The 14,644-nt window shown below is 39.8% G+C and overlaps 1 protein-coding gene across 2 annotated transcripts in view; it reads right to left on the reverse strand.

Annotated features, from left to right (window-relative positions):
* Positions 1 to 8,036: 8,036 nt before the first annotated feature.
* The window catches only part of EPS8L2 (EPS8 like 2), a 116,442-nt gene continuing 109,834 nt past the window's right edge, over positions 8,037 to 14,644 (reverse strand). For both annotated transcript variants that reach the window (XM_018556051.1, XM_018556050.1), the window contains 3 exons: positions 13,530 to 13,707; positions 11,833 to 11,965; positions 8,037 to 8,905 (listed from right to left, as the gene is read on the reverse strand). In XM_018556051.1, the coding sequence (XP_018411553.1) occupies positions 8,834 to 8,905; positions 11,833 to 11,965; positions 13,530 to 13,707 (383 nt within the window). In that variant the 3' untranslated portion in view covers positions 8,037 to 8,833. The remainder of the gene's footprint in view (positions 8,906 to 11,832; positions 11,966 to 13,529; positions 13,708 to 14,644) is intronic.

Here is a 14,644-nt window from a genome sequence, read left to right on the forward strand (position 1 = left end):
AATGAGGATTAATGGTCTAGTTATAACCTGGCTTAATTCCTTAAGTACCTTGGGGTGCAGGTTATCCGGACCCACTGCTTTGTTTGCATTGAGCATTTTAAGTCTTTGTTGTATTCTGGTTTCCGTCAACCACTGGGGTATATTTTGAGTTAAACTGGGAGTTTTATCATGTGTGTCAAACCCGTTTCCCTCCTGAGTGTATACTGAGGAGAAAAAAGCGTTCAGCGCCTCGGCCCTCTCCTTGTCGTTTGTGACTAGCTTCCCGCTTTCATCCTTTATTGGGCCTATCTGCTCCTTTCTCACCTTCTCCCCCTGTCATGAAATTAAAACCCCCTGTCATGAACAGGAAATAAAAAGTAAAATGCTGGATTTCATAGTCATTTAAACCGTCTCAATTTGTCAAGTGGTACTGGAGATGGGAGCTGTATGTTATGTTAATCTTTGATATCTTGGTAAATCCACTTCTGAATATGGAAATATAGAAAATGTGGATATCTAGTTCTCAGATTACACAGGCTGAGAGAAGTCTATGATCTATGTGTGCTGTTTTTTTTTCTCTTGGTGTTGGGGAGGTGAGAGAAATTCCTGGTGGGGGCCCAAGAAAATGTTTGCCCAGGGTCCAATCAGTATTAAAGACGGGCCTGGACCCGTAGCCAATGCTCCTTAAAAATGACAGCTGCCTCCTAACTTTCGAGTTTTCTTCTAGTCAAGTCTCTCGGATCTGGAAAAGTATCAGTACTTGTACCAACTACATTACTTGGTACCTGAACATCCCTAGTAAAGTTAATATAATACTATATCATTAAGGGTTGGAGTGGTTGCAGTTGATTGTAATTCTGATCCCCTGTCAAGTCTTCAGTGTAGAGACGACTTCAGATGCACAAAAATTTTTGGGTTTTTGACATTGCTACTCACAGCTCAGAGAGAGGTTGTCAGGTAGGGGGGGGCATCACATTTTTTGCTATGGGGCCCCGTGATCTGTAGTTAGGGGCGGGCCCTGTTTGGCATTTAAATTCTTAATGGTCTGCTTAACTTGGGTTGTGGCAGGGATGTGTCCTTCGCCAAAATACATTACAGGAACAAGGTGTTCCTCTTCCTGATTTCTGAAAGTTGGGAGGTATGATACAGTGTTGCTTTAAACATTGCCTTCAGACTATGTGAGCTGTCTTGCTTCTAACTGCCAGGTGCAGCATGCGTAGCCATTTACCAGATATGGATATATTCAGATAGACCTCTTTGGTGGATTCAAGAATCCGTACTTCATATTTCAATTCTGGTCACACTTGATGCTAGAGCTTTCAAAGAATTAGTTTAAATATTGATAGGACACTTTTGGGGGTTCGGCTGCGATGCCATTGACTTCAAAGCACCGCCACGCCCCCTCCCGCCCAAGAACAAAGAGGGAAGTTTAGTGTGCGATTGCTGTATGTTCCAGCAGCTACAGCTGCTGGAATGGGACCAAAAAGGTGTTTAAAATAAATATAAAAATATATATATAATTATGTACACACCCAGAAAAATTAAATCATATTATTTTATTTTACTAAACCAGTCTATTTTATTTCCTTCCACAGCATTATTTTTTTATGTATTTATTTATTTATTTTGCGTATATTTATTATTTTAGTAGACACCCAAAATAAACAGAAAAATTAAATCTATATTAATACTACTAAACCAATTTGTTTATTGTATAATTTATTTTTCAATGTATAGCCCAGCGCTGAATTTTTCAATGTATAGCCCAGGTATCTTCCACTCACCCTTCTTGGGGGCTCGGCTCTGCCTGTGGACTCTGTCTGTAGGCTGGCTGCGACCGCGAGCTGGCGGCTCCCCCGTGGCTCCAGCCATTGGTCTCTGCCTCCTCCATAGTCCGGGCAGCCTCGGATCACTGGAGTCCCCTCTCCAAAATGAGGCAGGGCTCTCCGGCGGCTGCTAGCGCCGGTGTCAAACAAAACAACAGCCATGACAGTGGGGAATCAGTGACAGCCCCCCCTCCCCCCTGGACGCGGGCCCTCAGGCAGTGCCCGACTGACCGAGTGGTCAGTCCGCCCCTGACCACACAGCTCCCTGTTGAGTGCTATGCTCATGCCACATGGGTGCTATGCTTATGCCACCAGCTCTTTTTGAAATACAGTTAGAAAATCCATCTTGCATAAAACTCAACTTGCATGAAGGGTTGTCGAATGTTATGTCTGCAAAAGTCAACGAGTATGTCTTTTGGAAGATACAGTATGTAAAATCAGGAAGTTGATTTACCTGAAGCTGCAATATCATAATTCATTGTATATAAAAACATTTGCCACAAGAAAAAAAGCATATATTGCACAAATATGGCCCCGTGCCCAGTGTATGAATCAGTGGAACATTTTCCACACTACATTTCTCATACTGGATTTTCACACCATGATTATAGAGATTTTTCTCTCCAACAAGCTTTTTTTCCTCACTGATTCACACAATGGACACTGGGCCATATATGTGCAATATATGCTTTTTTTCTTGTGACAAATGGTTTTATATACAATGAATTAGGATATTTGAGTCAATAGGTTGTGGTCTTATGGGGGCGGGGGGTTATAGGTTATATAAGAGGGATTTTTTTGTATGGGTATTTGGTATGTATTTATATGTTTTTTCTTTTTTCTAAGTAATAAATTATATGCAATATTAATATTGGATTACTTATTTATTTTTGTCCCGGGCATCACCGAGTGCTACAGGGCTATATTGAGGTTTTTGTAAATGTAACAATTACTATTTAAAGGAGAACTATGGGGTTAGGGCTTTTCCCCATTGTTCTCCTTAGGGTGACGGGAGGACACAAACTAGCGTCCTCCCGTCACCCTAAGCTCAGTATACCGCAAGCTACAGCTCGCGGTATACTCAGACGCCGCAGCTGAAGCGGATCCCGACAATTATGTCTGGATCCGCCCAGCTGCGTGAGTGATAGCTGGCTCTGCCTATCTAGAGGCAGAGCTAGTTGTACCCGCCCCGTCCGTTCCGCCAGTCAGCACTGGAGGATTGGAGCGGGGAGGGGGGAATCCAGCCCCTCCCCTGTCACGGCAGAGAGCTGTGACAGGATCGAGAAGTGATCGAACGCCGGTATGTGTTCGCTCACCTCCCGATCTACTGAGCCGACCTGTGACAGTCTCATTGTCACAGGTCGGCTAGAACTATGAGGTGAGTGAAAAGCACTCACCTCATAGTTCTCCTTTCAAAGGACTGATAAGGCTGGGCAGAGTAATAAGCAGGAGACCGCACCGCAAAGAGCAGTGTCCCCGACACTCCTGCAGTGTGTTCCTTCATGGATCAATAAAATAATCAAAGAGTATAAATAATTAAATATGCAAATTGTTATTTAAATTTAATGATAGGGGCTGGCAAAAGGTGCAAACAATTAGCGGGAAAGCTGGCACCACCAATAATGTGCATAGCTATTCGCTCAGCAAAACTCCATGTACGTTCTGTGTGGATTAACCAGCTAGTGTGAGAATGGGGCAAAATGTAATGTTCTATTTTCTCTTTGAGTCGATTGTTCATTAACACAGTTATTCACAAAAGGGTGAAGAGTTTGGAGAAGGCAGGAGAAGTGAACAATCTAGGACAACATAGCTAAACTGAAGAGTGAGCTGAATTGGATAATTTTTCCAAATCAGCTATGTTGTCCTAGATTGTTCACTTCTCCTGCCTTCTCCAAACCCTCCAAACTAGGGTTTTAAAACTGTTATTTAGGGGAAGCTTTTGATTGCAAACAGCAACAAGCCTTCATAGGTACTCTTATGTCCAGGAAATACATTTCTAGGAGCACTTTGATCTCTATTCTCAAATTCTTGTGTGATGCTCACAGAACCTAGCACGCAGAGTTCTTCTCAAGTAAAAAAAAGCCACAAAGACACACTAAGCAGTAAACTTCATAGTATATGGAAAAGTTGATAAACTGATAGTCACTTTATTACCTTTTTATCTTTAAAACATTTAGTGCCATGTTTAATCAATTTACATGATAAAGATCTTCCTTTTTCTGACTTGGAAAAGCCTTGTTATATCAAATATACATTTCTATTTAGAAGTTTTATAGGATCTTTCAGTTTGCTAGAAGAAATCTTACTTTTTATATTCAGGTCTCTACTATAGACAGTTTACGTGGTAGTTCTGGACCTTTCATGGTATCCTCTGAAAATATGTGTCAGTTTCCTTTCCGTGTACTATTTATCTGCTTGTACAGACTGTTAAATTGGGTGATAAACCTAATGTCCGTATTATCATTTTCTCCAATTAGTCCTGTCCTTTATTTGGTGCCTGGCGAATATAAATATTTTCTGTATGCAGTCTTACTTGAATTGCCAGGATACCATTTCTCATAAAAAGTATCTTTTAGAGTGTTGCTCTGTGTAAAATAAAGCACTTACTGTATCTTTGGCCCAGGTTTGGGTCCTGTATCCAGTCCAGAGTAGACCTCCAGCCTTGGCCAGCATTGGGAGCTGCAACTGTAAGGTGTCTGGCAGCCTTGGATTGGCTCAGAAAAGACCTGCTAACTAAAAGTGCAATACGAGGCATCCAACTTTTTGCTTTTGGGGAAGTGTTAGGGCCCTTGTCAGATACATAATGCTGTCTGTGTCACTAAATGGGAGATTTCCCGACAATAAGTGATAGAAAATGTCTTCTACATCACAAAAACACATTTGAGTAAAATGGACGAAGGTTATACGGTATTTGAATTGCTGTCTGTGCCTTCCTACCCCCATTTCATTTACAGGCATCAAAAGAACTCGATGTGGGAGATAATCTTCCTAATGAAATCAGAGGCAGAATTAAAACCTAATAGAGATCTTAAAGGAGAACTATGGGGTTAAGGCTTTTCCCCATAGTTCTCCTTAGGGTAACGGGAGGGCACAAACTAGCGTCCTCCCGTCACCCTAAGCTCAGTATAACGCGAGCTGTAGCTCGCGGTATACTGAGATGCAGCAGCTGAAGCGGATCCCGACAATTATGCTGGGATCCGCCCAGCTGCGTGACTGACAGCTGGCTCTGCCTATCTAGAGGCAGAGCCAGCTGTACCCGCCCCCTCCCCCGTCCGTTCCGCCAGTCAGCGCTGGCGCATAGGAGCGGGGAATCCAGCCCCTCCCCTGTCACAGCAGAGAGCCGTGACAGGATCGAGAGGTGAGCGAACGTCGGTATGTGTTCGCTCACCTCCCGATCTACTGAGCCGACCTGTGACAGTCTCATTGTCACAGGTCGGCTAGAACTATAAGGTGAGTGAAAAGCACTCACCTCATAGTTCTCCTTTAAAGCAGAAATCCAGTCCAAAACAAGAGAATAAAAAAGTATAGCCCATCAAAAAAATGAAATAATAAAACCCGCTTTTGCTTCAATCCAGTGAATTGCCCCCACAGCATTTTTTCTGTCACTAGTCCTCAGTCTAATGGCCAGCATCATTCAACCCACTTCCTCTGAGCCCAGGTTGTGCTGGACCCAAACGCAGCCTGTGACTGGACGGTGAAAGGAGAAGCAGCACAACAATGAGCTCATCTCTCTATCACTCTGCTTTCTCTTCCTATCACCATGCTTATTGCCAGCACATAAACTGATTGGCTCCTTACATAGTTACATAGTAGGTGAGGTTGAATAAAGACACAGGTCCATCAGGTTCAACCTATATATAGTGTGTGTGTGTGTGTGTGTGTATAATGGTCGGGAATTTCAATAACCCTGTATGTTTTGTGAACTGAGGAACTCATCAAAGAGTTTTTTTTTAAGCAGTTCATGTTTCCCGCTGATACAGACATCTGTGGAAGTGAAGTCCACATTTTTACCACTTTTAAAATAAAATACCGCTTACACATCCCCTCCAACTTCTTGTGGTGCCCTTGCGTCATCCTCGAGGTACTTGGTTGGTACTGCTTCTTCCTCTCACGTTCCAGCCCTGCTGTACATGGATTGCAGGGAATGTATTCCAGATCAAATTCATATCCTCACACTGTTTGCATGTAAAATTTTGTTGAAGCCCAACTCCAGGAAATAATGACAAGAATAAGAATCTTACCTTGCAGCTCTGTAATCATAAATACATAATTAAACTCTAGGAAAAATGATAATTTACACACTGCACTGGGTGTGTACACTATCATTAAAAAGCTGCATGTTATGTGTGGAAGGATACTGCAAAGTATAAAACTCTTACACAAAATTCTCCCATTCACAAAATGTAAGCCATTACAAGGCATGCAAGGCATTTTGTGAATGGGCAAGTAGTGAGGAGGCGCACTTGATAAGACAGGAGCAGTTCACTGCTCAAGTCACATCTCTCACTGCCTGCAGTTCCCAGAAGCTCAGTGTTATGTGCAGGAGACGGCACATCACATACAGCCTTTTAATGATAATTTACTCATGCAGTGTATCAATTATCATTTTGTTTGTCCTAGAGTTTGGCTTTGATTATGTATTTATGATTACAGAGCTGCATTCACTTCTGACTTTTCCCCACTGTATACAAAAATTAAAAAAAAAACTTCAACCATCCCAAAAAGTAAAATACTCAAGTTCAAAGAAAGATCACATAAAATATCACATACATATTTTACAATGTATTTACCTTTTTTGACACTTCAGGTCAAAACACACTTAACATAGCCAAGAGAGGACATTCGTACTGAGCCCCAATCACAGATAAGAGTCATTACTTCATAAATATTTGATTACTAAGTTTTATTTCCAGTGATCACAACATTGCAGGTTTTCACTGTGATGGTCGATACATGAGTGTTTTGCACTTACATTTTCATTGTTTTTAAATAATTTACCATAACATTGCATTTGTTACTTTTCTGTAACAATAAACAACTGAAACATATCTTAAATGGAAAAAAAGGGTAATTCAGAAATAAAAAGACTAGATGTATGCTTACTTGCATGAAGACATTAAACTTGTCTCGTACCTGAAGAATAAATGTCGGCCAAGTTGGACTAGTTAGCTGGGTACACTTGATGGCTAACGCCATTGAAGGCATGTTAAGTATGAGCTGTGTTTGGACACTAAACAATAATTCCCATATTCCACAAAGTTATTCCTTTGACATTTGGACACCTCTTTGCGGGGCCCTTGATCTGTTCTGAAAATTTACAGGGTTATTCACAAAAGGGTGAAGAGTTTGGAGAAGGCAGGAGAAGTGAACAATCTAGGACGACATAGCTGAACTTGAAGATGAGCTGAATTGGAGATTTTTTCCATAGAAATTGTTCACTTCTCCTACCTTCTCCAAACTCTTCACCCTTTTGGGAATAACCCTGTAAGTTCATATCTCAAACAAATGCTGTATTCATTTTTTATTTATGGCCTATTAAAACAATGTCCAAACACAGCTCTTACTTGCTTACCATGAGTGATAATGGTTGTTGTGTATCTGCAGTCTGAACTAGCCATACAGAACAGGATTGTATTTATTTTTTTTGTAAATGGTCCTATCATTGAGCTGTCCATCACCCATCATGCACTTCCAGTACTTAATGTATATATTGTGCATACAATCCATAGACCGTGAATAGAGTGCTCAACCGATTGCAGTCATATTCTTCGCAGTATTCCTAACCAGGTCATCCGCAAGCAAATCTGAATGTTCATCTTTGGATGAGCAGATGTTCTGTAGATCCATTCTCATCCGCACTCGCAAGCTTTGCTGCAGTAACAGGTGACATTCATTATGTTTCCTGGACAAATTGTCAAAACTGTTGTAGTCATCAGTATCCAATATACAGAGAGATAGTCACATGACTGCAACGATATGGTTTTTATTGTGTGACAAACTTATTCCGCGTGTGGTGAACTCAACACAAAATTGGCCCAGATGTCATAGGGACCTTTTAAATTAATCATATGTACAAGCATCTATCACTATATCTGATCAATTAAAATGTTTGCCATTTACATCATTGGTAACAGACAGCCATACAGCTGCCTATTAATGTGCAGCATTGCAGACAGAACACAGGGCATTTCATTGCAGGTGTCCCTTATCATCTAAAGAAATCACTATATTTATATTGAACTGTAATTAGTTCTGGTGAAGCATTTCTCTGTATTGTATGTGATTGCGTGCACAGCTAATACAGACCAAGCAGAAGGACACGGGGGTTTACATCATTTACTCCCAAGACAATCTGCAAAATTATATTATTATGGCCTGTATGTAGAATAACCCCTTCACTGCCAAACTATTAATTGCTAAAGATGGAGATTTTTCCATTTGCCCTGCACAGACTCTTGGCAAGGCTCCGCCTGGCTCCAGATGTCTTTGCACAAAATCAGTTTAAAAAATAAGGAATATACATATAAAAATAATACTTTCATGCAATACTTATAGCTCATACCCCTTTTCACCCTTAACTGCTATAAGAACAGCAGGCCTCATAGGCAGCAAAGAAAGGAAAACAAAGTGTAGAGAGAAAAAAACAAATGGTAGAATCCATGAGATATACAAACATAAATATGGGAATACTATATATATATCTATACATACATGCAGATGTACTGTACTGGCTTCATGTGCTGCAGGCATGATAAATGCTTAGAGGCAACGATGGTTGAAAATATTCTGCAATGCACCACATGGCCCACTAAGGGGAAGGAAAGAACTTGCTGCATATTTATGTATACATTTATATATATATATACTGTATACTGCTGAGGTCCATATTGCTTGTCCCTTGCTTTAACATTTCACAGGGGTACATCCAAAATCCTTTTGCAGCCAAAGGCATACGCAGCAGCGAGTGATTCTGCACGGCTATGTGGATTGTTGCATAGAATAGAGAAAGTGATGGAGGAGATATTCTGCTAGTTTTCGCCATCAATCCTCTCTTGGCGCTTTTTCATGATTTCAGTGAGTTCATTCCCACCCTGACTTTTCTGGAAAAGAAATATGTTTTCATTAATAAGGATATCATTATGCCCTTTAAAGGCAAAGCACAGCTTAGAGGCATCAGGCCACAATAGAAAATGTATGAATCACAGAGTTATATGTTTGACTCAGCAGGGGGTGTGCCGGACCTCTGCAGCGAGAACGCTGGTTTCACACAGAGACCAAGGGTGCTTCTCTGCAGCATGCTGGCAAGGGACAGGATTTTCTACACTTGTGGCTGCTTTCTAAAGGAAACAAATTGCAGGACTTGTAACATCTTTTGTGTCGATGTAGCTGAAAAGTATTTAACTGAATTAAACTGAAAAGATAATTTTGGTTTTAAACAATTGGTTGTGGATTGCTGCAGCTAAAAATTGATAGAAAGAACCAAAACTGCCAACAAAATTGCAAAGTGTATGGCTAGCATAAGGCAGTTCCAGTGCTATGTTCTTGGGGGTTTAAGGACAAATATAGCAGTTTAACAGGCACATCTTTCATTATTTATTGTTGCTTGGCTGATAGGATCAACTCAACTCCAACCATTTTTTTTCTAAAGTTGTAGATAAAGTGGGGAAGGATTGGAACTTTTGTATTTTTTGTTACTTCATGGTAGGGATTATTTTCAGTTTCAATAAGCGGGGGGCAAAACCTGAGGACAAATCTCACTCATCAGCACCTATGTAGACAGCTACAAAAATCTAACAATGGTTCAAACCTTTTTAACTAGCGTTGGGCTTTAACATTATTTTCTTCAAAATGAATTAAATATTAATGGCAAATATTTTATGTTAGGCCACTTTCAACATTTAAATGTCCACCAGATTTGTAGCTTAGTTCTCAGTGATTGTTAGAGTACCTGCTATGTGAAAATTCTTTCTTCCTTTTCAAAGCCCTAATGTAAGTTTCTGTGAAGTTCCTCCACTAGTCTTGGCTCTGTGCTACCCACACAGCTTATATTGCTTTTATTGGAAACCCAGAGTGGGGACTGACAAAATAAGTAATACATATAGATGGACAAAGTGGAACCTGGCTGGTGTTCTCAGTGGTAGCCAGGATTTCATACATCAAGTGCTCTAATTATTCAACTTTACAAAATGCTTTTGGTTGGAATTTTCATTTAAAGCTGAACAGATATCATTGGCATCTAATTTCACCTTCTTGCTTTGTTTTCAAATCACCTCAAAAAGCTAACTGCTCTTTTATGCCAGAAAAGTAATCTTTCTAAGATGGAAGGACCCAACAACTTTAGATGTAAAACCATTGCTAACTTCAACACAGATGTTTCATCTAAATACAAACAACTTTATATTAGCCAGGAATGCTCAAATAAGCTTGAAATATTGGGGGGCATGGTTAACAGTGGTCCCAAACCCTGGTTTTGATGTTTGAACCAGCTTCAGTAGGACATTGTACTAAGAAGTGCTGAAAGTTTGTTAATGTATTTTGACATCTTTATAGTTTTCTATGTTATCGGGGGAGTAGGCAGAGCTTAGTGTGTGAAGTCTACACAGATGCCTGTTGCTTGAATGTCTAACTTTTTGTTGACCTGTTTTTTGTTGTTTTTGTTTTGCACTGAAAATATTCATAAATAAAATACCTTTAGAAAAGGTTGAACAGATATACCTGTTTTGTTAATGAAAGCAATTATGCACCAGGGTAGACTCTTGAGTGGAAACAACCATAAAGTTTACATCACTTTATAGCACAACGTGCCCAGCAAAACTAAGCACATGGTCGTACTGGTATATAGCATTTTCTGAGGACTAACATAATTCTTGAGAAAGATTCATTTATAAAAAATAGAAAGATGTTAAAACCTGAGTAATTTTGGGAAAAAGCAACCATGGTGCCTGTGGAATAAAATCTAACAAGTCTTATGATGGCCATACAAACAAGGATCTGTTTATTTACAAGCAATTCATTCATTCATCCAACATTCATATACACTATTTATTGCATGCAAGCTGATCTCCCCACTACTATTTAACCACCTGTGGACTGGCCACTGTATATATATATATATATATGTGCGGTCTGAGCCCCATTGTTCCGGGAAGATGTACCTGTACGTCCTTCCATGGCCGTCTGTGTGTGCAGGGCCACTAGAGAGCTGCGGCTTTAGACACAGAGCCAATCGGACCGTCTCTGGGTTCTGTGATCGCTACAATTGGTTATCACAGCAATAACATGGCAATCTTTACATTGCCAAACCCTACCCTTCCTTTTTCAGTTATTAATTATTATGTGAGGCCTGCTATCAAAGCTATTAAGGTTTGAAGGCTTTGTGCTAACCTTGCAATATCTTTTAAAGTTTTTTTTTTAATTTGCTGTTTTATTACTATTTTAATTCCAACATTTGTTGTGTCTGATTACTATATTTGGCGATATATTTTGCATAGGTTTGAGTTATTTAAAAAAACATTTTATTTAAAAAGCATAAGAGGCGAAGTTGAAAAGGTGTTATGATCCTGGTATAATGATCCATCACCATCCTCCTGGACCTCAACCTATGTCCTTTCTATACTACCTTTATTTTTTTTCTTCTCGAATTCTTTCACTTATGTTTGACCTTTAGTGCTTTCTTTCATTTCCCTCTGCTTATAATGTTCCTATTATTTCTTGATCTTCACCTAAACTAGAATGGAGAGTTTGGTATCTGGTTTCTGACCTACCCTCGTAGAAACTGCAGGTCTTCAAGAAAATTGTATGACAATCCTATGTGTTTATAATGACCTGTCCTATGACCATGCATCTATAGTCCAGTTGATACCTACTTTTCCATGCGAGGAAAAAACAGACATATAGGTTTGTCAAAAGTTGTAAATGGCAATGAATGTTACTTGTTACTACATTTGCTCCTTTTCTCAATAAAAATAAAAAAGAGAATTTCAGTTTTATTGCCATCTCGGATAAACCCATGGATGTAGACACTCACCTCTAACTGTGACTTTTGCACAAGCAGCTGACTGTATACTCTTCCGCCCTCTTCGCCACAAACCCTCCTTAGCTCATCTTTGTTTAGAGAAAAAATCTGTGCCCCGTTCAAAATGCCCAGTTGTCCTGATGTCCTGGTGAAGAAGAAAAAAAACATATCCCTTAGCTTGTATAGAAGACATGACATGACAGTGTGAACACAAATACTTAGTAAAAACCACAATATAGAGCTCGGAGAGAATGCCATCACTGTCCTTTCCTGCTGTGGCCCAGTCATTAACATACAAAGGGAGAACCTCTTCCTATAGTGTGCATCAGAGTATAGTAGTTGGCTGCTTGCCTGACAGTGTAAAGATATCCAATTTTTTTTAACTAACAGAGATGCCGGAATTGTGTTGGCCTCCCTACTGCTGCAAAACTACTGGAACAGAGAAATGCAGCAACAGCCCTGTAAATTACTTTTAGGATAAGTCATATAACACAATGGAAGAGAGATATTGCCTCTCTCTTTGCAACTATAACAGCCTCCACTCTTCTTGTCCCTTTTTGGCTAAAAGAGTTGAGATTTGAAAATAAAAGAGAGAAGCTGATTGGTTGCCATGCACAGCTGCTGTAGATTTTGACTGCTCCAGTTTTGATAAATCCCCTTTTGTTTTTAATAGTCAGGGAAAGGAGTGAAATCCATCACTCACGCCACACATCACATGGTATTGTGCATATAACACGCATGTGCAAGTGCACAGTGTGAATGCGCACTACATCCCCACTATTTGAAATATAGCATCCCCCGCTCAGGACAATGAAGTTCGGATGGTAAGGTGCTGCTGGGAAGTGAACCATTTTGGCAAGCTAAGAGATTTATGAAAAAAATGGCATATTAAAATCCACTGGTATTTACAGCTATTAGGGTTTTGGGTGCCACTTTAAAGCCAGACATTTTGTTTTATTGTTTTAGATAGAGCAGGCTAGAATCTCTTTCAGGATTTTCGCCTGGTCCTACTGGGAAGATTTCCCTTCACTTCCTTCATGATCACCATATTTCCAGTGGGTTTATATTCAACATTAAAACATTTGTTTAGTACAGTGATTATGGATTAAAACCTGTGTCAGTTTACTTTTGCTGTCTATGTCCCTGTTGAGCAGATTTCCCCTCAGCTTCTAGAAGTAACCAAGACAAGATGAACATGTCCAGTAGGGACATGAACAGCCTAAACAAACAGACAGATTCTAACCCCTTCTATCAAAAACTAAAGACGTTTTGTCTAGAGTTGAGTTTGGTATTTATTCTTCATAACTCCCCAGGATTGGGATGAGGCAAGCTGAGTAATTTTTCTTTACATATAATTAACATGCTAATTTGTGCCCCTGAGCATAGCCCAAACATTGTATTGGGCCACTGAATAGGATGTTCAATCAAGCTGTTTAATGCTACCCTTAAACTCACTATTAACATTACAGTCTACATGTAGAATCACCTTTAGATCTCCCAACAACATGTACTGTGAGGCTCTCCATGATTGTATACAAACTGAATTGTTATAGTAAGCCCTCAAGTTACATAGCTTTGGTAAGTCTAAAGGAGATTGTACAATCAGACTGTAACATGTATGAGCAGTACTATTAGTCCACTGATAAAATCTTGCCATAAATTTATGTAAAAAATAATCAATATCGGATACAAAGTTGATTGTCACTTACGGTTTACTAAAACCTTTAGCATCAAGCCAAGCTTTGACTTCCTCTGCATCAGACTGGTAATTTAATGGGATGTGTACTTGCTGAACTTTTTGTGCTACAAAGTTCCTTTTAGGTGGCTGAGTTGTTGTGATTTTCTTCAAGAGCTCATCATTCAGTTCATCCATGTTGTGAATTAACTCTGCAGAGGTAAAATGGACACATTGAGAACTATGGGCTGCAGTAAACCAACAATGGGAACAGGATATACGGTAGGCTGAATCTAAAGAACCAATACATTCCACCATGACCTTGTTTCAACTTCACTGTTAAATTTCTCCCATCCAAAATGATATATTTGGCATCAATGCTTACCTATCATCGTCATTTTTACCTAAGGGTCCATTTACGGCCGTAGATAATTTTTTTTCCTGGAGGGGGGTTCAGCTTCCTCAAATTATAAGACTTTATCTAGCAGATACACCAAGGTTTGAAAAAAATATATACTAGCCATATCATTCCTAAACCAATCCTTTACCCTGAGCAATACAGATTTTGTTGTTTGACACCATATGGATAAAAAAACATGCTTTTAAAAGACTTAAAATTGGTACCTACCAAATCACACAAACCGCCTAGTATACACTTATTAGGATTTTTTTTTACCAAAAACATTTAGCAGAATAAATTTTGGCCTAACTTCAGGAAGAAATTTGATTTTATTTGATATTTTGTATAGCAAAAAGTAGAAAATATAATTTCCCCCCCCCACACAATTTGTGGTCTTTTTTCAATTATATATATTAAAAAAACAAAAAACCAGCAGCGATCAAATAGCACAAAAAGAAAGCTCTATTTGTGTAAAAAATTAGGCGCCCGGGGGCAAGTCTTTCATTAGCGCCCCCACGGAACACGTACCTGACTTCGGGAGGAGTTACACGGTCTTCATCTCTGTCGGATGAAGACCTCAAAGCTGCTCCTCTGTGCTATTGTTCTATCGAAAGCTCCGACTTGTCACGTCACATCCGGTGACTGCCAGTAGGAGATGTACAGCAGATGGAGCTAGTGCGCATAAGCAGAAAATCCTTGTCGAACTGTGTAACTGTTGCCACTGCGCCCGCGCAGCTCATTGGATTCTA

Source organism: Nanorana parkeri, unplaced genomic scaffold (assembly GCF_000935625.1).
Source record: "Nanorana parkeri isolate BGI_ZX_2015 unplaced genomic scaffold, ASM93562v1 scaffold222, whole genome shotgun sequence".
NCBI lineage: Eukaryota > Metazoa > Chordata > Amphibia > Anura > Dicroglossidae > Nanorana > Nanorana parkeri.